A 27748-nucleotide genomic window follows, 5' to 3' on the forward strand; every position below is an offset into this window, starting at 1 on the left:
TTTCTTCCTTAGACTAACAGTACATTTTTTAGTGTAAGTTTTGCTTTATTATTGAATTCTAACATTTTAGGTTCGCTAAAAATAGATTACAACCTATTTATGGAATTATTCTCAATTTCTAATACTTCCCCCTTTGGTTAAATTTTCTGCTGACGCTCTTGATGTCCTTTTTGGTGGGAATGCCTTTCCCTCACCATCTCTCAGTTAATCCCATTTAAAACTTATTTTCCTGAAACTTGGGTAACCTGTTCTAGGCTTTCCCTTCATTCCAAATTATTCAGCATTGGATGCCAGTTTATAAAATTTAGGATGCTTAAATGTATTTTCTCTTCACTTAGACTATAAACTTCTGCAGAGAAGCTATAATAGTATTGGTAATAAACCTTTAGAGATTAGACAGAAACTGAATTACAGCAGCGTATTCTTTATTAGATCTATTCCTTGTATAAGTTCTTGAGAAAAAAGATCCCCCCAAAATGCAAAAATTAAGTCTCTGAAATCCTTGAAAAGTGTTTCCATTAAGTATTCTCTCAAATTATATGGGAATTGAATTTAAGATTATGTATATTTGAACAGTATAACTGAGGGGAAGGAAGAGTAAGTAACTTACCTGAAATAGCAGTTCAATGTATGGACACATGGGTCCTGGTATCTTTTCTGTAGATACAATAAAGCTCCGAAAGTACACTTAGTTGGGAGCGATTGTATAGTGAAGTAGAATATAGTTAGCTTTGCTAGTTGTTTTGGTTTCTCCTAATTTTCTTAATGTTATCTAAGATAATAACATAAAATGTATCAGCCACCTTTTTAGAAATACTGTTGGATAAGTTTTTTAAAAACAACTGTATACTATATTTTGATCTAAAATTCATTTGATCTGTATTATTATTTCTTTGATTTTTTTAAAATATATCAGTTATTATTAGATATGCACTGATACTTATTTTACATTGTAGGTAATACAAGAAACCCGATTAAAACAAATGTATACAGCAGAAGAAAAGTATGTGGTGAAAACTTCTGTTTATTCAAATAAAGTTATTTCTAGTAACACATCCCTAAAAGTAGCCCAGTTTCTCACAGTCACTGTGGATCTAGAGCAAAGAAGACACCTAGAAGAACATCTAAAGGTTGGTTTTTTAAAATTTATTAGAAAAAAATATTAACTGGATTTATAATACTTTAACTAGGGCTCTTTAACTATTTTGAATATCCCATAGGAAATTAATAGAAAATTGCATGCAGTGGAATCAGGGTTGATTGCTTTGCGTGAGAAGAACAAACATCTAGAACACAAAGATAATGAACTCAGACAACGAAAGAAGGAGCTTCTTGAAAGAAAAAACAAGAAAAGACAACTGGAACAAAAAATTAGTTCCAAACTAGGAAGGTATTTTGTATCGTTTCATGGGGTGTGGCTGGAGACACAAAGCAGTATGAGATACTATTAGTTTACCCTGGAATGACACCATAATTCCCTCAAGCACATTTTGTAATAATTTTTTTCTCAAACTTTAATCCTACTACCAGGGGAAATGAATATTAGCTTTTAGTTTCAAGGTTTTTCCCATATCTTACTACATCATAGCTCCGATCTTTTTGTTGTTGTTCTTTTATACTTCTTGCCTGTAGAATAAAGATATAGATATTAATGACATAATTAGCCTTTAATAATAAATGATAGCTCATTGGCTTGAGTAAGATGTAAGTTTACCTTGACCTAATATAGTATGTGTTTATAAACACATTCATAAATTGAATCACATTTGAGATGCATTAAGAAAAAAAAATTTTTTTAAGCAAACAAATGTCATTAACTTTTATTTTAAAAGTTAATAATGTACCTTGGTTGCTTAAGACAAGTTCTAACTGCCTAGAATTTTTTTTTACTTTAAGCCTTTTTTCAACTTAAACCCTTCACTTCATTCAAGCACCTGCAAACACTTAACCTTTATTTTGCAGCTGCTATACTGTCTAAAACTAAACTTTCTCCTCATAAAGTATTGTTGATTTTCATAGTGAAATGACTTTTCATATGTACAGTTATGCACTTTGGAATACTACAGTGGTGGCCTGACTAGTCCCTACTCTCTTCAGTGCCTCCAGAATACTATAAATTTCTCTTTTCATGTTCCTACCTCCATGTAAGAATATCTGTTGTGATTTTCTGCCATTACATGAAATTTACTTAAATACTACTTTCCCTTAGACTCGCTTTCAAGTTTTCCAGAATCTTGTTTCACTCTACCCATTCCAACTCATCACCCTCCCCCATGTACCATTCAGGACACTCTATAACTCCACTGAACTAGTTTATTCTTGTTTATTATTGCTCCCATCTTTTGTTCTTGCTTTATCCCCTAATGGCAACATAGTGTAGTGGAAACAATTCAGACTTTGGTGCATTCGTACCACTTCATATCTGTGATCTTAGATAACTTAGCTTCTGAGCCTTACTTTCTTCATCTTAAAATAAAGAACAAAGTATTAACTTTATGTATTTTTTAAATAATTTCAGAGATGAAAGGAAAGGGGGGGAGAGAGAATCATTGATTGGCTGCCTCCTGCATCCCCCCTACAGGGGCCCACAACCCAGGCTGTTGCCCTGACTTGGAATTGAACTGTGACCTCCTGGTTCATAGGTCAGCTCTACACCACTGAGCCATGGGGTGTGTTTTTTTATTAAGCAAGTCCCCCATTACCCCCACCCCGACCCCCAGTTAAGCTCCTTAAGGGGAGGGGGGGACTGTGTTTATAAATAATATTGAAAACAAGAGTAACAACTAATATGTATCAGTTATGAGCCAGGCACGATAAGTGTGTTATATAGTTTACATCTTCACCACAGTCCTGTAGGAGGGGTTCTCTTATGATTTTTAATTTTTAGATGAAGAAACTGAAGTCCAGAAAAGTAACTTGTCCAGTTATGCAGGAAGGAGCAAATTCAGATCCACATTTGTAATTCCAAATGCTATACCGTTAGCACTAGCATTAGTTGCCTAGATAGATTACACTGGGCACATAATACGGGGTGTGGTAAAAGTAAGTTTATAGTTGTGAGTACACAAAACAATGTTTGTTCCTGAATTATTATTTAGTATTGCATTATTTTCCATACAAACAACTGTAAACCTGCTTTTGCCTCACCCTTTACATATCTCAACAAATACTTTTTGATCCTGCATAGTTGCATAAAATGATTGTTTAATCTAGAAGCTAGCAGTTTAGACATCTGGGTAGCATTGCTAAATAGCTCATAAAACAGCAGGGGACCAAGGATTTGGGCTCAATCCTTGTGTATAACTGACTTCTACATCATTATATGTTTCATCATTACAGTTTAAAGCTGATGGAACAGGATACTTGCAATCTTGAAGAGGAAGAGCGAAAAGCAAATACCAAAATCAAAGAAACAAATGTTCAAAAAGCAAAACTTGTTACCGAATTAACAAACCTAATCAAGGTAAGGCATTTTCTTTATGTTAGGTAGATAAGACAAGTTAGTAAAATCTTAAGAGATTTTTAACTTTTATTATTTGACATTTTTATTATCTATAATAATAAATGTGTAATAGACTAATTAGACTGGATGTCCTTCTGGACAAACCGGGGCTCTTAGGGAAGCCCGGGTCCCAGGTGCCAGCAGCTGGGGGAAGGAAGGCCTACTCTTGCATTTTGTGCATCGGGCCTCTAGTAAGATAATAAATTGGTTAAAAGCACTCATTATGCTAAATTATAAATACACAGGAAAAGTTTTAAAAGTTCTCTTGTAAGAAATAGTTATAAAAATAACCAAGTCACATCAGATGAATATTTTTACGGTTTATAATTTTACAATTAAGAAAAATAATACATTAAAAGACAAACTTTTACGGGTTTTTGTTCCTAGATTTGCACTTCTTTGCATATACAAAAAGTAGATTTAATTCTTCAAAATACTACAGTGATCTCCGAGAAGAACAAATTAGAATCAGATTATATGGCTACATCATCACAACTACGTGTCAAAGAGGTAAATATTTTGCTTCTATTTTTTTTAATTTTTGGGTTCTAGCCTCAGACCTGTTTGAAAACAATATATATCAAAATATCCAGTATGCAGTTTGTGTTCTGTTTAATTTACAAATTTAATGCATTTGAAATACTTTACTATGTATTTGTTATTTGATGGTGGTAATAATCATAAAAGATAAATCAGAATATCTGATTTAGTTCCTTGAAAACTAAAGTACCCTGTCTGCTTTCTTATTAACTCATAAATTATAGTCATGAACATTGTAGCTTTAATTGCCATTTGCACATTTCACAGAGTACACTGCAGATGAGTTCTAATTAACAGTAAGAGTGACATTGTATAGTTATGGCAATTTAATCTTCTGTAACTGTCTGTGAAATGATGATAAAAATTGAAATAGTGTGCAGAGGAGGATGTACTAAGTTAACATACAACACAAAGAAAGGCTGGCAACAAAATGGTAGTGACCTGGTACAGTTTTTGAGTCTCAAATCCACATAATAACAAACCCATGGACAACATATACAACAAAGCTAAATTTCAGGGTATTTTAATTTGGTGTACTACAATATATTCTCACATTAACCACCCCAAGTTGGCATCAGACTATACAAGTTAAGACTGCACAGTCCCCAACAAGACTGCCCTTACTTTAGACACCAGCTGCAAGTTCCAGGGGTCCTCGGGCCACCTGTAGTTTTGACCAACTGGCTACAAATTGGAGGGTTCCCATGATCTCATCAGGTTCAGGAGTTTACTGGACTGACTCACAGAACTCAAGAATATGTCATACATATGATTATCGTTTTATTATGAAGGATACAAATCACTACTAGTAAAATGATAAACTAACTTAGCAAAAGTTAAATGAAAGGAATCTTTATTTCCTCACCCAAGGATATGATTATTGATTTATATTTTTAGAGAAACATTGATCAGTTGCCTCTCATACATGCCCTATCTGGGGATCGAACCCACAACCTAGGTATGTGCCCTGGGAATCAAACCTGCAACTTTTTGGTGTACTGGATATCGCTCCAACCAAGCCACCCAGTCAGGGCTCCAACTTTGTTTTGACTTCCCAATAACCTCACAGAGAAAAGGTCTTTCAGTTGACTTTAAAAAACAGAAATTTGATATTAAGAACAAAAAGAACTTATATTATTTCAGTTATATAATGTTTGTAATATTATTCTGAATATATTACGTTATAGGATAAAGCAAATAAGGGATTATGTTATGTCATTAGGATTTTCAGCATAAGAGAATAAAGATTCAGATATAAAACAAAGGAATATTCAAAACCTTGAAATATTTAAGTTGAATTAATGAACTCAATGTATTGTCTCCAAAAGAAAAAAAAATTCCCAGATATGTGTATTAAAAAGACCAAGATTTGGGCCTCTAAATACTTTTGGACACTAAAGTCGGCCATTGGAGAAATGGCCGATTCCTGAGCAGGGAAAGAAATGTCCGAGATTAACCTCAATTATATTGTCACACCAGAAAGCAGAGAAGTTATTAAAAGATGGCTTGACTCAGAACATGAAGAATCTCCTCCTGCCACAGATGAAGTGGTAATAGATTGAAACACATCAAATATCTTAATCTATGAATTCATAATGATATCTTAATCTATGAATTCATAATGATACTTTTAAAAATAATATTGGTCATCTTTAGAGGATATTAGGGAACCAGCTCATTTTGAAAAATGGCAAAGAAAGAATTTAGCATTTATCCTTCCTTTCCTCTGTGAACTGTTATTTAGGATAAACAAGTAATTCAAATAATAAATGCAGAAGGAATTAGTGTATAGAATATTGTCACTTTGCAACTGCACTGCTAACATCACAAAAGAAATAGCCAGATATGTATGTGGATCTTAATGGAAGGACACAACACCACCTATGAAATAATATTGTAAAAAATTATATGTCATTTTGATTAAGCTTCTAAAACAGGGTTTTCAACCTCAGCAAGATAAACATTTTGGACTAGGTAATTCTTTTTGTGAAGGGTCTTTTTTGAAGTGTAGTATGTTTAGCAGTATCCCTGGTCTCTACTTGCTAGGTGCCAGTAGTACACACTCCCTCAAACCTTGGCTATGACAATTAATTGTTTACAGACATTGCCAGATGTACTCTGGGGAGGAAGAATGTCCCCATTTCAGAACCACTGCTGTAAAACCATCAGTTTCCAGGAAATACAGTGAATTTAGCAAGGTTGCAAAATTGAAGTTCAATATGTAAAAATCAGTTGTGGCTCCATATATTAGCAATGAATAATTGGAAATTATAATTTAAAAAACAATACTGTGTATAATCACATTAAAAATATGAAATACTTAGGGACATATTTACAAGACCTGTATACTGAACACTTTAAAACTTTGCTGACAGAAGTTAAAATAGGACTTACGTAAATAGAGCAGTTGATTGTGTTCATAGATCAGAAATTCGGGATTTGTTCAAATGTTGCTTCTCCCCTAAATCTATAAATTGATTGAAATTCCCAGCAGAGTTTTTAGTTTTTAGAAAATTGCAAACTCATTCTAAAATGCAGTGGACTTACAAAAACTGAAAAAGCATTTGAATGACAACACCTAATTTTAAAACTTATTATAAAGCTACAATAATGAATACATTATTGTATTGCTGTAAGAGTAGACATGGGTCAGTGGAACAGAATAGGTAATCCAGAGATAAAGTCACATATATTCAGTCAGTTGTTGTTTTTCAAAGATACCAAGACAATTCAATGGAGAAATAATAATCTTACAGATAGTGATGGAACAATGGAATAGTCATCTACAAAAAATGAACCACAACCCTTACCTCATACCATATACACACAGACACACAAACAAATGGGCATAGACTTAAATGTAAGAACTAAACCTATAAAACTTATTGAAGAAAACATAAGAGAACATCTTAATGACCTTAGACTTGGCAAAATAGGACACAAAAGGAATCAGAGGTTGTAGTTTATCAAAATTTAGAGCTTTTTCTTTAATAGATGCTGTAAGAAAAGGCAAGCTACTAATTGGGAGAATATATTTGCAAAACATACACCTGACAAAGGACTTGTATCTAGATGAGGAGCTACTACTGTGGGCTAAATCTAACTTAGGATCTGTTATATAAAGTTTCCTGCAAGCTAAGAATGGTTTTGACATTTTTTTTAAAGGGTTAAAACAGAAGAATATGTGACAGACTATATTTCCTTACTGGCTCTGTATAGAAAAAGTTTGCTAACCCCTAATGAGTACTATAAAAAGAATTCTGCCCTGGCTAGTGGTGTTCAGTGGTTAGAGTGTCAGCCTGGTCAAGGGCAAATACTTAGGTTGCAGGTTGGATGCGTGCAGGAGGCAACCAGTTGATGTGTCACTCTCACATTGATGTTTTAAGTCTTTCCCCCCGCTTTTAAATCTTTATTGTTTGAAAGTATTACATATGTCTCCTATTTCCCCCCATTGATCGATGTTTTTTTCTCTCTCTCCCCCTCCCTCCCACTCTAAAAATCGCCAGAAAAAAATATCCTCAGGTAATGGTTAACCAAAAAAAAAAAAAAAAAGAAAAAAACACAACAAAACAACTCTTAACATTTATCAATACAAAGAAGACAAATAACCCAATCCAAAATATGGGCAAAGTTTTAAGCATGCTCTTCACTAAAGAAAGTATACAGATAGCCAATAAGCACCTGAAAAGATTCCCAATCTTACTAGTCAGTGGGAAGTGTGAGTTAAAGCAATAATAATGAGTTAACACCACAGACCCTCTATAAAGCAGTGGTCGCCAACCTTTCGGACCTCACAGACCACTGGTTAGCGACCACTGCTCTAACGTGATTAAAATTTTAAGACTGAGTATACCAAAGTGCTGGAGAGGATGTGCAGCAAAGGCAGACTAAAAACCTATATGATCCATTTACATGAAATTCTATGAACTACAGAATGCCTAGTGACAAATCCATGGTTGCCTGGGAGGGTACAATGGGATGGATTACAGAGGGGTACAGGGCTGCTGCAGGTCATAGAAGATACATTCATTATCTTGGTGGTGATGGTTTCACTGATGTATATATTTGTACACTTTAGCAAGTTGTACACTTTAAAATGGACAGTTTATTCAACAATTACACTTCAAAACTGAAAAAATTTTAAAACTTACATTATGATTTTTATAATTTGCTTCATTTAGGTCTTTTATAATTCTAAGTATGAAATTTTAATTATATATAAGTAGGAAGAGTAACATAACATACAAGTGTCCACTATTCCTGTTAAACAAATGTTATACTTTGCCATATTGGTTGCAGATTTTTAAAACTTTTCATGTATTCAAAGTCCCCTTGTATCCTTCCCCATCAATTCTTCTACTTTCTTAGATTCTGCTCCTTTGGGGCAGTATGTGATTCGCTTTACACTTAGCTTTTCACAAACATACCTGTTGTGTAAAAGTGAACTTTTAGTAGTATCTTTTTGTGGAAAGAATCACTACAGGTCAGATTTTCGGAAATAGAGACAGGACTGTACAGATGAATGGAAAGAGTAAATGAAAGTGGGATAGGAGCTTCATTATTCTGAAGCCAGCTTCTTCAAAGTCTCCTGAAAAAGCTTATGGCTAGAAGAAACTGGAGGAAAAACCAATTTTGCTAGCAAATAAGCACAGGCAAACATAAGCACACCTAGCCAAAAGGAGCTCAAGGTCAGGTTTGATGAGCAATGCCAGAGGCTTGGAAGATGGAAAGCTCCTTCCCTCTCTCCTCCCCACCAAAAAAAGCAGGGGCAATAGTAGCAGTAGTCATTCTGAATACTTGTATAGAAGGGATACAGCAAAGAAAAGAAACCAAAGCTGTAGTACCCAAACTGGAAGGCGGCAGGAGGAGGGTCGGCTGGATATGAAACTAGCTACCAAAGGAGGGGCCTTGTCAGTGTTCGTTTCGTTGGAGTGTGGAGGAAGCCAGTCTGCCTGTTGCGCGTTCTGTTGGTAAATATTTGTAGAGCCCATGCTTTATTGATTGAGCCTATAAACCTGGTTGTTCATTATAAAGAGATTTCATGAAGAAATTGAACCATCATGCAGATACTATATGGAGCTTTAAGTGAAGTCTCACAAGACAATATTTGATCCTGGTGCCCAGAGTTTTGTTTTTGAATCAAGTTTTAATTAAGAACTTAAAATTATGGGTTTGTATTACGTTTACAGAAGTATCATGAAATCATGATGTCTTTGTAGTAAGCATTCTCCCAAACTTAACCCCCTCTTGACATAGTGAGAAATATTTTTCCAACAGCCTTTGTTCACATAGATATACTAAGATTAGATGCAGGATAAGAGAGTATTCTCTTATGATCCATTTTATTAGCAGCAGCAGAAATATTCATATTTCCAATGGAGCTGACTACTCTAGAGATTAGGAAAGTTTCTTGGGAGGAGGTTTTGTTTTTAATCTTTGAGTCACTAAGTAATTTTTTACAAAAATGGCCACATTATACTGTCCAGATAACTAATTTCTGATTAGCTGCTTGTCTAGATTTTGTTACCTATAAATAATACCCACTTAGATCTCTACTTCATATCCCCCACATACGCACACCTTAGACAGGTGTTCCCATACAATCTTACTTGGTACAGCCCCTGACTTTTCTCAGCAATATTTTGCACCATTCTGCTTCCCTTTTTCATGTGTTGATCTGAAAATCTTTTAATGCTTTTTATTTATAACTGTTTTGCCAACCCTGTTGTAAGGTTCCTCTATTTTTATGCAGTGTGTACTTGACAGATTTGTTGCTGACTGACCATAATCACTAACCACATTTTAAATAGCCAGAAATGATAGTGAAAGAATACATACTAGAGTAGGTGTATGGTAGTTCTTTTTCTCTCTTGTTTCTTTTTTCTTCTCATGTTTGCTGTCATTTACCTATACATATTCTTACCCTTCTTCTTACTCTCCTACGTCATTTGAAACAAGGAGAAATCATTTTTTCCCTACTTGTCCCTCTGAATACCTGGCAGATTGCACTAAGGAACCATTATTACCACTTCTGTTTTTTTCCTTTATTTATTCTGTTCTGAAACAAGTTCACAAAAGAAGATTGACACAAAATTTCAGAAGGGGTTATCATCCTTGATGGAACTCGGGAATAGCTAACCACCACCCTCGAGTTTAATACTTTCCCAAATTGTTGGAAAGCAAATAGGGAAACAGGATTACAGACCTACAAAACATCTCCATAGAAAGGCAAATGTTGTGAACCTCTGTCTTGTAATTATGTCACTACCTTCTGGAATATTTTCAGAACAAATTAGTAAGGTGACTGCATGTGAATCCTGATACGGAGATGGACAGATGGATGGATATACTTAGAACTTGGTTTTTTACCGCAGGCAAGTTTCCTAACACTCCAAGCATATAATCTTCAGTCATAGATATTATGATACTAGTAAATACCTGACCTGCAGGAGATTGTGATATCCTATCTAATAATAGACAAAGATTCAAATTGACCATACCTTCGCTACACCCACCAGTGGCTAATCAGAATGATATGCAAATTAACTGCCAACAAAGATGGCGGTTAATTTGCATACATAGGCACCAAGCGGTGGAGCAAAGACTGAAGGTGGCTCCGGCCAGAGCAGCAAGGGCTTGAAGGTGGCTCCGGCCGGAGCAAAGGCCTGGGTCCCAGGTGCTGGAGGAAAACCAGTGCCGGCAGCCAGGGGAAGGGAAGGCCTATTACACGAATCTTTTCGTGCAACAGGCCTCTAGTTTAATTTAATATGCTTAGTGTACACCAATATTTCCTTAAAAGTATCTATTTACATCAGGATCAATATAAATTAAAGATTGGAAATTAGTTTATTTGTTAATCCTAATACTAAATCCTGTGCTTTTATCTAATGTTCTCTCCTCTCCCTACCTGCTTAGCACTCTCCCACTCCCCCCAAAAAAAAATTTCAGAGGAGACGTTTTTAAAATGAGATACATTTGGGGGGAGGGGGATTATTTAACAAGTAAATAGTATTATTGCCATTACTTTATTGTAATATGTATTCTATCTTATATGTATTAAACATATAGGTAACATTTGAATTTTAGACCATTTAAATTGTAATGAAATTTTGTGCTTGTATTAAAAAATGGAAGAAGAAATGTTTTAATTTACAGCTAGTGTTTTAGTAAAAGTTCAGAGTTCATGCTGCCTAGAACTTAGTTTGGTTCCTTTTTACTAGCCTAACTGTACTCTGTTTGACTTATTTTAATAAGTTGTTAGAATTACTGTGTTAAATAATTTCATGTGTACCTGCTATTTAAGAAATTATGTGAACAATTCTGATTTCTTCCACAAGAGGGCCCTCTTAGAGAAGCTTTCCCTTCATTAAGTTACTTCTGTACACCTTTCACGCCAGTTGAACTTTCTCAAAAAGAATTTCAGAGAAAAGATAATTCTTACTAATTTCCTCTCAGCATATATCCTACAAACTAATCCTTTCTGAGATGTTGGTGGGAGGTATTTTGTAAACTTTTTCTTTTTTCCCCTTATGTCTTACATAGATGAAACATTTCTATTGTGTATTAATTGTTAAGGGCTAGACTCTTAAGTAGAAATGTATATAAAGCTCTTTTTACTAGCCTAACTGTACATTATCATCTTACATAATTCTATACTCCCTTCCACCCCTTACCCTCCCCCCAAAATATATCTCAACAATTGTGGGGGTGGGGGACAGATGTTATGTGAAGAGGTATGTCACAAAAATGTACTAGTATGTATAGCCCTGGCTGGTGTAGTTCAGTTGGTTGAAGCATCATCCCATATACCCAATGGTTGAGGTTTTGATTCCTGGTCAGGGCACACCCCCAGATTGCAGGTTCAATCCCCTATCGGGGCTTATGCAGGAGGCAGCTGATTGATGTTTCTCTCTCTCTCTCTCTCTCTCTCTCTCTCTCTCTCTCTCTCTGATTTTTTTAAAAATATTTTTTTGTTGATTTCAGAGAGGGAGAGAGACAATCATTGATCAGCTGCCTCCTGCATGCCCCACATTGGGGATTGAGCCTGCAACCCAGTGTGGGGCATGCAGGAGGCATGCAATGTGCCCTGACTGGGAATTGAACCATGACCTCCTAGTTCATAGGCCAAAGCTCAACCACTGAGCCACGCTGGCTAGGCTATCTCAGATTTTTTTTAAAAAATGTATTTATTTAAGTGTACCTATAGAAAAAACATCTTCTCTGGTAAAGATTTTATTAGACATATTCCACTAAAGAGAAGGAAATCTTTGAATGAGATTTTGTCCCCCTAAGCACAGAGCCCCAAGTATTCAGCTCAAGGATTTCTTTCTCAAAGTGTTCTAACATTTCATTTAGCAAGGTCCAGAGTACTAGGCAGCAGGAATAGAAGACTTCAGGGGTGTTTAGTTTCTATTTAGCTGTCCCCTTGTTTTACATTTGCCTGAGTGTGATTGTCCCTAGAGAGCAGAGTAGGGATGATTGGGAAACTAACCTTTATTTTTATTTCTCTCAGGGTGTAAAGACTGAGGAATTCATTAAAGGAAACCATAGTACTGTGTGATTAGTATAAAGGCTTGCTTGTGTTTTCAGTTCAGTCCAGTATATATCCCTTTACTTTTTATAACATTTTGTCTTGGTTTAGTTTATTTGCTATCAAATTTGTATGTTTAAAAATCAACCAAGGACCTTATTAATAACAGATGTTCAGGCCTCAGCCCCAGAGAACTTAATCAAATAGGTCTGGCATATGGTTGGTGTATCATTATTGTTTTAATAATCTACTACCCCAGGTATTTTTTTGTGCACACTGAAGTTTGAGGTTTAATGGAAAGAGTAAGCTAGACCTGTCTTCTTAGAAACCTGCTGACCTATTTCTGCAATCCTGAACAAGTTTCATATTAAGAAACTTGTTCTGAGCCACATCTAGAAAAGGAGATTATATTTTTTTAGATTGTGAGGATTAATTAACATATATGATAGTGGTTATAACAAAGCTTGGGCCACAGAAGGCATTCCATGATGCCCTTCTCGTTACACGTGAAACTTTTGCCATTTGGCTCTTGCCACTCTGATCTTTTATATCTTTACCTCTCCTCCACATATGTTAGATCTTGTTACATAAATAAGTGGATCTTTGAGCTTCCTTGCCTTTACTTGTGTAATCACCTGGGAATGCCTGCTGCTGCTTGCTCTTTAGTAATTTCATACTTGTCCTTTAAGACCATTCACTTACAGCTTCTGTGACTATGACCTTTCTGCATCCCCTACCACTATGTATATACTTTTTTGCTTTTCTCTGTTCAATCTCTCCCACTGAGAGGATATAATGAAAAGAGCATGAGTTCTGTAAGCAGGCATAGATGTGAATCCTGACAGCCTCTAACTAATTGTGTGAGATTGGACAAGTTGCTTTAATTTCTCTGTCTTTTTATTTTTTATGTGCAAAGTGGGAACAATATTACTGTTCAGTGTTATGAGAAATAAGGGAATAATATGTGTGAAGCATCTAGCACATAAGCTTTAAATAAATAATAGCTGTTTCTTTTACAGTGATTTTATGTATCTTTCCCCTTTACGTTTCTCTGCTCAGTGCGTAATAAAAACTGACATTTAATAGATTCTCAATAATTATTTGGTGAAGGAATGAATGTGTCCATGAATAAATGATAATTATATGGACAGGCATTTGGAAAACTATCAAAGGTTCTACTTACATTTGAGTGCTGAGTTTTCTGATAGGAAGCCTATACACTGTGTATTTCAAATTTCATTAGAGTGAAATTATATATAGCTAAATCAAACTGAGGGAAAGGTAATTAAATTTAAAGTTCTTATGGATTAGAGCAGGGGTCCTCAAACTTTTTAAACAGGGGGCCAGTTCACTGTCCCTCAGACCGTTGGAGGGCCGGACTATAGTTTAAAAAAAAACTATGAACAAATTCCTGTGCACACTGCACATATCTTATTTTGAAGTAAAAAAACAAAACGGGAACAAATACAGTATTTGTATTTGCATGTGGCCCGCGGGCCGCAGTTTGAGGACCTCTGGATTAGAGAAATGTTGTACATGCTGATAAACTTAATCTTTACAATAAAAGCAGTCATTTGAGATACGGTTTTCTGATTATTTCCTTATCACAATCAAAATTTAATAACTTATTTGATATGTAATGTAATGTAATTTTATAAAATAGCTCACTGTTCAAATTTCCAAAATATTTTTTTCTTATAATAGCAACATTTCATTGAGTTGGATGAAAATAGACAGCGATTATTGCAGAAATGCAAGGAGCTTATGAGGAGAGCTAGGCAAGTATGTAACCTGGGTGCAGAGCAGACCGTTCCTCAAGAATATCAAACAGTAAGTATAAAAAGTATATAATGCCACAAGTTAACATTACTTGTAAGCTTAAAATGTGTTAGGCATTGTAATGGCCCATGAGAAACATGATGTTCATAAAAAATGGGAGATTTTCAACTGAGTATGTAATTTTGCTAAACAAATTTTCTTTACTGTATGCAAACTTGCACCAGTTACTTGTGTTGCTTAGTACTAAAATTTTTAAAACATGGGTATCACCTTGCAAAATTATTAGTACCATAACATTCATTTTTCCAATGAAAGGTCCCTCCCCCAAGCCACTTTTCAGGAGTAGGATTGGGAAATGGGATGTGGTTTTTCATGGAAACATAGTACCAGTAATTGGTATATAAGAAACAGTAAATAGAGGTGATATTTAGAAAAGCAGGCAAAATGAAAATGTTTTCCTGAATATTGGGTTTTTATTTGGAGTTCAATGGGAACTGAATCTTTAGGGCAAACATTTATTGGTAAGAAAAGGAGAAAAGAGCCTTTCTTTCCATTATATGCTGATATATCACTCAGTAACATGAGGAGATCCTGCCCTTTAGTCCAAATTCCACCAATTATGTAGCCCTGTGACCCTAAGCTTTATCCTACAAATAGGGATAATACCTTGGCTACATACCTATCCTCTTAGAATAATGTCACAATGAGAAAATGAATAGAAAATATATTAAGATATCTGACATTTGTATGGATTTTTTTAATTCTTAATTTCAAATGTTACTTATTTCAGTAGATAAGGAAATGTCTACTAAGGATATAATGAAATGTCTACAAGGATATAAGTAAAACTGGAAAAAATTAATTGAACTATAATTTTCAAATCCTCAAATGTTTTACTCTATGATATCAGACATAGAAACCACAAAGAATAGACTGGGTACATAATAAGAATGTAGATTTTTTAAGACAAATTGAGGGGCTATTATTTCTAAAAATATGCTAGAACTTCTCCAAAATACATTGGGTTATCATAAAATAAATGTAAATATAATATCTGTAGTAATTTTTCTTTCAGAAAGTAGCATGATTCTATCTTTGATAAGTCATACTGCTTTTGAAAGGATCAAAATTAGGAGATAATTCATACATTCATTAAAAATATGTGTATTGAACAAGACAGAGTTCTTTACTGAAAATTATATTCTAGTCTGAATCATGTGGCAGATAAAAAAACAAAACAAATAAAAAGGCAAATAGATGTTGGGTAGGAAGAGGTGCTAAAAATAAAACAAGGTAAGAGGATAGTGTCAAGGAAGGTTCCTTTGAAAAGATACTATTTTAGATGAGTCCTGAGTGAAGAGAAGAAATCAGTCTAGGGAAGATTTGAGGGAGAAAATATCATAGGCAGAAAAAACAGTTCATACAAAGCCCCCAGGACAGAATAATATTTGACACTAGAGGCCTGGTACACGAATTCATGCATGGGTGGGGTCCCTCGGCCTGGCCATCAGGGCTGGCCTGCCGGCGGGAGAGACTGCGGGAGGTTGCCCAGCCATGGGAGGTTGGCTGGGGAGTGCACTGATCACCAGGGGGCAGCTCCTGCATTAAGCTTCTTCCCCCTGATGGTCAGTGCGCATCATAGCTACTGGCCGGTTGTCTGGTCGTAACGGTCACTTAGGCTTTTATGTATATAGATGTTTTAGAATAAAAGGAATCTTCAGTGGGGCTAGTCCAAGCAAAAAGGAAGACAGTGTCAGGTCATGTATGACCTTTTATACCATAGAAGGAGTTTGGGTTTCATTTTGAGATGGAATATACTAGAGGATTTTAAAGGAGTGATATGACTAACTACTGGAAATATCAGGGGGAACACTTTATAAAATACATGATTGTCTAATCACTATACTATATACCTAAAACCAATACAAGGTAATACTAAAAGTAAACTGTAATTGAAAAAAAAAATGGTTTTAGTAAAAAAATGTTTTAGTAAAATAAAATGAACTTCAAAAAACTTTCTCATCCCATCAAAATTGGCAGAATTTTCTATTAGTATTACTTAATGAACTTTAAACTATTAATTGAAAGAATAAGTAAAAGAACACCCCTAACTGCTATATGGAGAATAAAGTAAGGATATAAGACTGGAAGTTAGGGGACAGAAGATTATTGCTGTGGACCAGACAAGAGAATAGAGTCACATGGATTAGGGAGGAAATCCTGGAGACAGAAGCTTATAGATTTGAGGAATTGTTTAGAGACAAAGCCAGCAGGACATTCTAATGGATTTGAGGTGAAGGGTGGGAGAGAGAACCCTAAATTTTGCCATGAACTGGAATGATGATGAGGAGAAATAGGTTTGCTCAAATTGGTGAGTGAAATAAAGATATCTGTTTTACCATCTTACATTTAAGATGCCTTATTAGAGTTAAGTGAAGATATTAAATAAGTGTTGAGCACATGAATTCAAAGCTCAGTGGATAGTCAGATTCAACAAATATCTAAAGTCCTTTAGAAATTGAACTGCTTTCTAAAAAGTTTAAAAAAACTTAAGATATTAGATTAATGTAATATCAGGATCTTTTTCAGAGTTCCAAGATTCATTTTGTACCTTGTAGTGTAAGAACTTTACAGGTTGTGCTGAAAACAAACAAACAAACAAACAAAAAACAGTGTACTGCTTGCTTCCCCTCATAGCAAAGTATTTGTTCTGATTTGTCTCTCTGGCATGGATAGTTCTGTGGTGAAATTCTGTCAAATTAATTAGATTCTTAGGATGCTTTTTCAGTACAGTATAAAGTTCTAACTTCTTGCTCTCTTTCAATGCCCCACATATTCTGGACCCATTCTACCAATTCAGCAAGTACCCAACATTCCAAATGGACACAACTCCTCACCCCCCATGGTATGCAGTGCTCATTCTTTTTTCCAAGCTCCTGTCTCCCCTCTGCCTTGCTTTTTCTTAGCCATTTGCTTTAAGGCCCGGAGATGAATTCTGGGCCTCTGAATTCTCCTATTCTCTTGTAGCTCCTGTAGCATGAACTGATACTTCCTACTCTAAATTCCATAGCCTATATAATATGTACTGCTTATTTTAATACTCAACATCAGTACACTGCCTTAAGGTATTATCCCGTGTAAGTGTATATATTTTATTTCCTTTTAAAGGTGTAAGCTATTTGAAAGCAAAACCCTGTTTATAATTTCTTTGATTCCTTCTGTGTTAGCATGCTGTTGAACACATGGTGGTAGAGTAGTAGATACTCGGGCCGAATATTTTAACTGTTTGAATTTAACTTTTCACTGTACTATCTACAATGATGGATAATTTTTTTCTTCCTTAGGCTTTCCAGGACCTTCCAAACACACTGGATGAAATTGATGCTTTATTAACTGAAGAAAGATCAAGAGCTTCTTGCTTCACAGGACTGAATCCTACAGTATGATTCTTTCCCTATTACCTACTGCAGCCACCACCACCACCCTCTCCCTACACACACATACACACATAGAGTTTCCTCCAGTACTTGCCTCCCACTCTGTACTAGAGCTCTTGGTAATAATAAGCTAGACAGCAGGAACAATGTGCTTTAAATGCCAGATTTCTGAATCTATTAGAATTTTAAATAGATTCTTCCTAAGGAACACAGTGTTCTGTGCCTTTTCTTTATAAAAAGAATAGTTGGGCTAACCTGAAATGCTGCAGTGTTTATTTTTTTCAGAATAAAAAATGGCATTTTCAGTATGTTATAAGAACATACAAACAATGCAACACATTGGCATTTTCAATTAATGTTTTAATTAATGCAAATTGTCTGTAATTTTATCCTTTGATAGATTTATTTTAAAGAAATGATTTTTCCCTGTTAGGTTGTTGAGGAATACACAAAAAGAGAAGAAGAAATCGAGCAATTAACTGAGGAACTAAAGATAAAGAAAGTTGAACTGGATAAATATAGGGAAAGCATTTCACAGGTAATTGTTTTCTTTATCTTTTCTTTTTGTTGTGTTCTTACTATTAATCATATGGACATGTAGAATAATACAAAATGAAATGATATGTTTCTAAGAAAAAGTGCAATGTTTGTTCTTGTGACTAGATTAATACTGATATTAAATTTGTTTTATGTAAAGTATATCAGAATGTAATAACACTTCTTTTAAATTGTGTTTTTATATTGCCTTAATTTGCAGGTAAAAGAAAGGTGGCTTAATCCTTTAAAAGAGCTGGTAGAAAAAATTAATGAAAAATTCAGCAATTTTTTTAGTTCCATGCAGTGTGCCGGTGAAGTTGATCTCCATATAGAAAATGAGGTAAAATTGCTTTTGAAATGTTTCCTGGCAAGTGATTTTAATTGTAGGTACATTGTTATTTACCCTGGATTTATATATGAAAATTTTGCTTACTAAAAAATTGTTCAAAGGAATGAAAGGACCACCAGTAGAATTTCATCAGGGTCACTTATGTGTGTATCTGACACTTGAGATTGGTGACTAATACTTGACTCTTTATATCCAGACTTAAGTAATGGTTATTCAGCTGTGATGAGTAAATGCATTTCATTGCCTTACAAATCTACCACTCTCCAAGTTAGCAGAGTCATAAACTGGCAGACATAACTGAAATAAAGTATAATGTCAGTGGTTTCCTTTTGATCAGAATTTAACAGTTCACAAGATGAAAATATTTGAAAATTTGTTAATTTCTTGAGCTATAAGTTTATACATTGCAATTGTTGGTAAAATAATATTACCTTAAGCAATGTGTAAGGAGCCCTAGCCGCTTTGGCTCAGTGGATAGAGCTTTGGCCTGCGGACCGAAGGGTCCCGGGTTCGATTCCGGTCAAGGGCATGTACCGGAGGCAACCAGTCAATGTGTCTCACATAAATGTTTCTCTCTGTCTCTCCCTCTCCCTTCCACTCTCTAAAAACCAATGGAAAATATATCCTTGGATGAGGATTAACAAAAAACAAAAAAATCAAACCTCAGATCTGATCCCAGAGCCTAAACTCTTAACTCTGTTTCTTCAGTGGAAGTGGTATAGTTTTTATGGGATGAAAATTTGATTACTGAGAGCTTTATCAAACCTCTTGACCAGATAAGGCATAATTACGATCAAGTAAGCATAGGGAAACCAGTGGTTAGAACGGTAATAGAAATCCCAACCTTTAATCTAAAACAGGGGTGGGCAAACTTTTTGACTCGAGGGCCATAATGGGTTCTTAAACTGGACCGGAGGGCCGGAACAAAAGCATGGATGGAGTGTTTGTGTGAACTAATATAAATTCAAAGTAAACATCATTACATAAAAGAATACCGTCTTTTTTTTTTTTTTTTAGTTCATTTCAAATGGGCTGTAGTTTGCCCACGGCTGATCTAGAACCTATTGCATAGTACTGTTTCTTCTGGATAGTTTTTCTGTGTTTTAAATGATAACTCACTACCATAGAAGTGATTCTTCGTCTTTTCAGTTCAATAGTCCTACTTAGCCATGGGCCCTGGAAAATGGACATTCTTATCTCTTCTTAGCCTCTCCTTTGGAATGTTACTATTCTGGGCTCCTCAGTCATAATTCTAGAACTCCTTCTTTAGCCAGAGCTTTCAGTGAGATGAAGGAAGGATCCTAGAATGAGCAAAAAGAGTGGGTGGCAGAGCCCAAAACAAAACTAACAATTAGAGCTGTTATAGTTAAGAAATAGTGTAGTTAATAAATTTGTTGTGGAATAAAAGGAATGTATAAATTTAAAAAGTGAATTGAAAGTATTAAAACTTACTGTTTATTAGCTTTGTTTTTGCTTTTGGAGGGCAAAAAGATTGAAGGTGGCGTATTTCTAAAATTTGATAGCTATAAGGATTTTTATTTATGATTAAGATATTTGTATTTTTATAGAAGTTATTACTGTTAATCTTAGATCTCTGCTGTCCATTATGGTAGCCACTAACTACAATTGGCTATTGAGCACTGAAATGTGTAAAATGTGCTGTAACATTTATGTAAAATGTTTGTAACATTTATGTACAATACATAAATGTTAAAGGTTTAGTATGAAAAAAGAATGTAAAATATCTTTAAACATTTTATATTGATTACATGTTAAAGATATATTGGGTGTATTGAATTAAATATTAAAATTAATCTCACATATTTTTACTTTGATGTAACTACTAGAACATTTTAAATGCATGCATGGCTTGCATTATCTCTCTTGGTCAATGCTCTCTTAGACCTTAAAAGCTCTATTTTCATTAACTAGTTATTAACCTTTAATTATCAAGTTGCGTTATCTCATTTTTAGGGTAAATCTGAATCTGACTGGTCTAGAAATGACTAATAAGAACAGTAAACAAGCCTTAGAGCAGCCTCATTTTAGGCAAAATATAAAGAACACTAAGTGCATTCATTACTACAGATATTTAACGAGCACCTACTATGTGCCAGGTTTTTGCTAAGTATTGTTTGTATATATTTGATTAAATATAAGTGTCATTTAAAGTATGCATATATTCTCTGCCTACATTTTTCTTCTTAACCTGCTGAAGAAGGGGAGGACACTGAGCCCTCTGTAGTGACATACACAGGTGCTTTGAAGAGAAAACAGCATGATATTCCACTGTTCTAATTATTTGCACCTATAGCTTTAAAACCTAGCACTTAAGGAGCTGGGATAGATAGGGCCTTTCCATGACTTTCCACGATGGGGCTCTTCACTTAGTAATTTCAAAAACCCTCAGGGAAAGCTACTAAACTTGAAAAGAATGGTATGAGACAAGGAAAAAAGTTACTCTTAATCTGGTTATTTTTCTTACCGAAATAGATCCTTAGAGACCCACTAAAGCTTGTAAATAGCAACTGGTTCTTTAATATTTTATTGGTTTACTTTAAACTGTCATTAAACTTTTAAGTTCTTTCTTCTTATAGATTTTGATTTATTCAGTCTATTTTTATGTAATAGTATGAGGTTATCAAAGATCTCTCATCTTAACTTTTTTAACATCTTATAGGAAGACTATGATAAATATGGAATTCGAATTAGAGTCAAATTTCGAAGTAGTACTCAACTGCATGAATTAACTCCTCATCATCAAAGCGGAGGTGAAAGAAGTGTTTCTACTATGTTATACTTGATGGCACTTCAGGAGCTTAATAGGTGTCCATTCCGAGTAGTTGATGAAATCAATCAGGTACAGTGATTATTCTTTTACTTGAGTTTTATTTTATCTTATATCTCATAATAAGTTTAATGTAATCATTATTATTGTCATGGTTTAGGGAATGGACCCAATCAATGAACGCAGAGTGTTTGAAATGGTTGTAAATACTGCTTGTAAAGAAAACACTTCTCAGTACTTCTTTATTACGCCAAAGGTAGGTAATAAGTAACCTGAAAGTGTCTTCGTCGTGTAGCAGATTTGGTCCTAATATGTACATTTGAGCAGGAACACTCCAGGAAAGGAACTAGAAAGATTACAGTAGTATTTATATTACTAAAGGGGACAAGTTCCAGTGACACCTTAATCAGAAATCTTTTTATGGGAGACAGAAACATAGACATGGCATTATGTTCTAGGACACAGATTGCTTCCTGCTTTTGGCCCTTACTCCTCTAGAGAAGTACCTTTTTTAGCACTCACAGGAGAATGCAAAACACTGGGACTTTGTGGGCTTCCTCGTTTCCTGGGAAGGCCTGTCTATGTCACCACTGCCACTGCCCTGGCCCAGAGGAAACCCTAAGTGTCCCAACATCTATTCACAAACTAACTATGATGAAAACAGAAGTATCTTTATAGAGAATCTTCTATAAGCTAGAACCATTACAATGGGAAATTTTCTTTTGTTAGGCCATATACTGTGGGTAAATTATAAAACTGATGTATTCAAAGATATATTTATTGATGTAATCAGATTTTTTTTTTTAACTAAGTATTCCCACACAAAAAAAAATTCCATTGGTGAGACCATCCTAAATTCAGATTTTTAGTGAATAGTGTACTCTCTCTCCTTGTTCCAGCAGATACTCTGTGGAATAGCCAGATCTGTTAATACCCTATTGTTTTCCAAACACCATGCCCTATACACCAAACCTTCTCTGGTATATACTTTTATCACAGTGCCTGACCACAAAAGTTGCTTGAGAAGCGTTTGTGGGAAAAATGAGTAAAAGTGACTATCCAATTAAAATTCTGGAGGACACACTTCTCCAAGGTCTTACCTAAGAAGTTGTCTCATCCCTTTCGGCCTGTGAATGTAGAAGGTTCCCTAAGCATGTTGATCATTCCTTAGGCCAGGCTTCAGATGTACTAATTCAGGTAAGGATCACAGTCTGGCAGGGTATATATTGAGTTGTTTCATTAATATTACAAAAAATACTCTTACATGTGTAAGGTTGGAAAATTGTACTTCTTAGTATATATAGCATTATATGACAGCTTGTTTTAACACTTACAGCTCCTACAAAATCTCCCTTATTCTGAAAAGATGACAGTATTGTTTGTCTACAATGGTCCTCATATGCTGGAACCAAACAGATGGAATTTAAAGGCTTTCCAAAGACGGCGGCGGCGTATAACATTCACTCAACCTTCTCAATAAAGTAAAAGAAGAGGCCTTTGGGATTTTTGTTACATTCTATTTATAAGTATGGCTCAACTGAATAAAGGGAGATTCATTAAGACTAAAAGATCAGTTTTTTTGGAAACCTGCTGTTAAACACAAATGGGTTGATGAACAGAGACCATAATAACTTCTTTCTGTGGAATAGCATCTTCCAGTAGTAAAAATTAAGTCTTTTTCAGTCTTTGTTGACTTGAGTCCTTACCACTCTAACCACAAGTCATTGGGTTCCCATGTTAAAAGTATTTACTATTTCAAATCAAAGGTGCCGTGGAAGGGGTTACCAGTCACAAAAAGTTTAGTTGACATGGTAACCCTGAGCTTTAATTGCAGAGTAACTTTAATTACTTTAGTCTAAAGATGACTATAGAGCTTAAGTCATATTTTCTCCCAGTATTATATTTAATTTTTAAAAATTGATATGGAAATGTCGTCTTATGTACAGTAATAATTTATGACAAATCTATTCATTTATTACTATTAAAAATTACCTTATCACCAATAGGAAATGGAATTTTATGGGCCTTTAAAAAAGTTTTATGAAATTTGATATTAGAATTGTACTGGTATCTCAAAGGGGAAAAGTACTGGTTAAAAATGGTAGTGGGACTTTTTTGAAATGCCACAAAGTGGCCATTAGATGATGCAAAATGCAACCAAAAGACTGACAGAATATAAAATCAAGTGACAAGGGTTTTTAAGGAATAACTGTAAAGTGTGTGGGATTTTTTTTTTTAATTTAAAGTCAATTGTATTTTACATCTTAAATTTCTAAGAGCATTTTTATAATTATTTTTAGTAAGATTTTTCTTAAGATTTCATATACTGGTTTCTACAATTTATATTTGAAATTTTTAAGTGTTATGTAAAGAGTGAAGGAAAACGTTGACTTGTTTAAAACCATAATTTTTCTAGAACTTAACCTTATAGGTCCTTCCTTACAGTGCTATTCTACCCCATTATCTTAGAAAATCTAGTCTTAACTGTTTCTTTCAGTATGAAAGAATAGAGGAGAAAATCATTTGTTTATCTCTGAGTTGTGCCAATTAACAGTGCCAAACAAATTCTATTCTTTTAAAAAATAAAACTTGTAAGATAATGGACTAATCCAAGTGTTAGTACCAGTAATGACAAAATTAAATTTTTTTGACTTGGTAGGTTGAATAAATTGAAAAATCGCATTCAGTTTTGGTTTTGTATATTCTTAGCCATTGAAATTTATTTTCTTATTATGTCAAAAAGTAATGAACCATAGATTATGTCCTTTCACTTAGACATTTTCAGTTTAAAATGTTTTCTTTATAAAAATTTTAAAAGGGCCTTCTCCTCTTAAACTAAGTCTAATGCATGTACTATGAAAAATATTTTTAAGTAGCATTTTTCCTAGTATGAACAAGATACATAAACACTGAAAAACTTGCTAAAGTGATATTGTTACCAAAAATGTTTGTTGTTTAATACTTTGTTTTCCAACAAAATATCTTCACTAATATGTGCTTGGTGTCGTTTGTTTATTGTCTGAGTTAGTGCCAGTCATCTGATTTCTGCAAAATGAGTATCAGTGTGACAGAGAAGCTTGAATTTTATGTGCATTTGAAAATAAAATATAATGGTCAATTTTATTTCACTTAGCATATCTCAACAATTATTCCATAACTTATCTGTTAGCATTTACATTTTTTTACTGGACAAGGTTAATATTTGTTTTTGCATTGAATTTTGAGCTGTGAAGGATAAATTATATATCATCTTAACATGTTAATAGAAGAATAATGTCTAGCACATTAGAGTATAAGCCACTTAAAATTTCATATATTTTCTGCAAAATCTTATTTTTTGTTTCATTCAAATTGCAAAAACCTTAAGGTGACAAGCAAGTACTTTTAATGACAAAATCTTCATTGATCTGCCTGAGGAAAGAGTCCATTGAAAAGATTTTAGTATTCAAAGTAAGGAAAGATCTGCTGCTGCCTTCTACTTGTCTTTAACATGTGCTTATTTTCTTTGGAGTATGAATCTTTAGTAGGTAGAAAATATAATTTTGTCCTGTTGTGTGTGTGTAATTAAAAAACCTCTTTGTGGGAAATACTACTTTGTTGGTAATAAATGCATATTTTCATATTCTTTTGGTGTATGTTACTTTAAATGAGAACTGTTTTATTTAGATATTTAAATATTTTAATATATTAAATATTTAATTTTTAAAAATATTTTTAAAATATTTTTATTGATTTCAGAGAGGAAGGAGAGGGAGTGATAGAAATATCAATGATGAGAGAGAATCATTGATCGGCTGCCTCCTGCATGCCCCCTACTGGAGATCGAGGCTGCAACCTGGGCTTGTGCCTTGATCAGGAATGGAACCATGACCTCCTGGTTCATAGGTCCACACTCAACCACTGAGCCACGCCGGACTATTTTGAACATTTTTAAGGCTCATTTTGGTTTCAGGTTTATGGAAAAACAAGTCTATTGAATGCCTGCCTTTATAGAACAGTGTTTGGCACTCCATGTATGTTCCAGACGATAGAAAATTTAGTCCCTGTCTGCCTGCAAGGAAATTAGTCTAATAGAAGCAATAAACACATGAAAAAGGTTGAAATTATCTAAAGAAACCAAGTTACAAGGCAAGTATAAATATTTTTAGGTTGAGCCCTGACCAATTTGGCTCAGTGGATAGAGCGTCAGCCTGCAGACTGAAGGGTCCCGGGTTCGATTCCGGTCAAGGGCATGTACCTTGATTGCAGGCACATCCCCAGTGGGGGTTGTGCAGGAGGCAGCTGATCGATGTTTCTCTCTCATCGATGTTTCTAGCTTTCTTTCCCTCACCCTTCCTCTCTGTAAAAAATCAATAAAATATATTTTAAAAAATATATTTTTTTTTAGGTTGAAAGCCTAGATTTGCACAAAACATTCCCAATAGTCAATTTGTCTCATTTCTTACATTAACCTACTAAAGTAAGTTTTTTAAAATATATTTTTAGGCAGACTTTATCACTTGATTATGACAAGTTAGTTACCTTATCCCATTTCCTCATTAGTGAAATGAGGATAATGCCTTACAGAATCAGATGAGATCAGGGACCTAATAGGGCACCTCACCTCACAGTTGGAAGCTTAAGTTTCATATATATATATATATATATATATATATAGAGAGAGAGAGAGAGAGAGAGAGAGAGAGTCAGCTTATTGATATTGGATATTTTAAATCTTGAAAAATATGATGTACTATGCATTTTATACATCAAGGTCTGAGAATTCTGTTCACGTGTAGATTTTCATTCTGTTTCATTGGTAGTGTCAATTGATCAAAGGATGTAGATACCGATAGGCTTTGAGTGATTTTCGGGCAGTATAGCTGGAAGATTTGAGTATTTTTTTAAAAGGCAGCTTTCTTTTAACCCCAAAGAGAAAGCAGGGCTACTCTGTTTCGCTCCTTTATAAGAACTGTGCTTATGAGGACTTATTGAAGCCAGGAGCGGCCTAAAATCAACACGGGTTCTGCACTCTCTGCCTTCCTCCGAGAGCCTGTAACCTAGGCTGGCTGTTAGGCAAGTTAGAAACATGCACGGTGTGCTCCTTCCACAGATATTACCACCTTACCTTTCAGACTGTCCTTTAGTTAGTAAACATTCATTTTACCTTTCAGGAGCAAGCTTACATACTCTTAGCATTCGGGTCCATGTGTTTGAAATTGACGGGGGCCAGGGCTGGGGCTGGGGTCACTTAGTCATTCCTGCCAAATACTCAGTAAGGAGTAGGTTGAAACAAATTATCCCATTGGAAAGATTTGGGATAAACTGTCCGATGAATGTTATAAATTTAAATTATTTTCATATTTAAAATCCTAATGTAGCCCTGGAGATTGTGACATGTTACATTCTTTTATCTTTCATATACTTAGACTTGGGAAGGATCTTCCAGGCGGCTTAGACTCCTTTTCAGTCATAAATCATGAAAAGAAACCATTTGAGTGATTAAGGTTAGCTCTGATAAGCCTAAATAAGTTATTTTGTAAACCAAATGCTATAATCATTTGTTGATAAGCTGTATTATGCTTTCAGAGTGTTTCCATGTAATTATACACAACAACCCTATTCTGTAGGTGGAAAAAGAGGAACTTTTTCAAGCGTTTACTATTGTTAAAGGGCAGAGGTGGGGCTGAAAAAACAGAATTAATTAAGTTTTTTTCTAGAATATCATGCTGCCTTTTTATCCTGGCCTTTTTATTCTGGCCCTTTGAATTGTTGGAGCTATACCCATAAATACTTCCTGGTTATGTAATTAACTTCTTTGTGGGTAAGATACTGCTTCTCCAATATGCCTCTGAATTAGGGTACAAGCTACTTCTGTCCTAACAAAAACCCAAACATAGTTTATACGAGATAGAAGTGTATTCCTTTCTTAACAGCATAAGCAGCCTGGGTTATGTACCAACTCCTATTGTGTTGTTGCTCTGCCATCCTCAACCAGTGGGTCCATTACCATACAAGATGGCTGCTTCAGCTTCTGCCCACCTATCTGTGTCCAAACAACTAAGGGAGAAAGGCACAAGGGGGAGAAGACAGAAGACTCCTTTTAAGAGCATGATCTTGCCCTAACCGGTTTGGCTCAATGGATAGAGCATTGGCCTGCAGACTGAAGGGCCCCGGGTTTAATTCTGGTCAAGGGCCCGTGCCCTGGTTGTGGGCTCAATCCCCAGCTGGGGGCATGCAGGAAGCAGCCAATCAATGACTCTCATCATTGATGTTTCTATCTCTCCTCTCTGAAATCAATAAAAAA

At 34.8% G+C, this 27748-nt stretch overlaps 1 protein-coding gene across 10 annotated transcripts in view; it reads left to right on the forward strand.

The window, feature by feature from the left end:
• The window catches only part of SMC5 (structural maintenance of chromosomes 5), a 78907-nt gene extending 53820 nt beyond the window's left edge, over positions 1-25087 (forward strand). For 6 of the 10 annotated variants that reach the window (XM_059656878.1, XM_059656874.1, XM_059656881.1 and 3 more), the window contains 12 exons: positions 957-1130; positions 1221-1390; positions 3340-3463; positions 3890-4012; positions 14277-14402; positions 17212-17256; positions 17696-17791; positions 18222-18326; positions 18546-18665; positions 21355-21534; positions 21623-21718; positions 22799-25087. In XM_059656878.1, the coding sequence (XP_059512861.1) occupies positions 957-1130; positions 1221-1390; positions 3340-3463; positions 3890-4012; positions 14277-14402; positions 17212-17256; positions 17696-17791; positions 18222-18326; positions 18546-18665; positions 21355-21534; positions 21623-21718; positions 22799-22942 (1503 nt within the window). In that variant the 3' untranslated portion in view covers positions 22943-25087. Of the gene's footprint in view, positions 1-956; positions 1131-1220; positions 1391-3339; positions 3464-3889; positions 4013-14276; positions 14403-17176; positions 17257-17695; positions 17792-18221; positions 18331-18545; positions 18666-21354; positions 21535-21622; positions 21719-22798 lie in introns of those variants that run through there. The other 4 variants (XM_059656877.1, XM_059656876.1, XM_059656875.1 and 1 more) reach the window with 4 other exon arrangements.
• The last annotated feature ends 2661 nt before the right edge of the window (positions 25088-27748 follow it).

This window comes from Myotis daubentonii, chromosome 11, assembly GCF_963259705.1.
Source record: "Myotis daubentonii chromosome 11, mMyoDau2.1, whole genome shotgun sequence".
Taxonomy (NCBI): Eukaryota; Metazoa; Chordata; class Mammalia; order Chiroptera; family Vespertilionidae; genus Myotis; species Myotis daubentonii.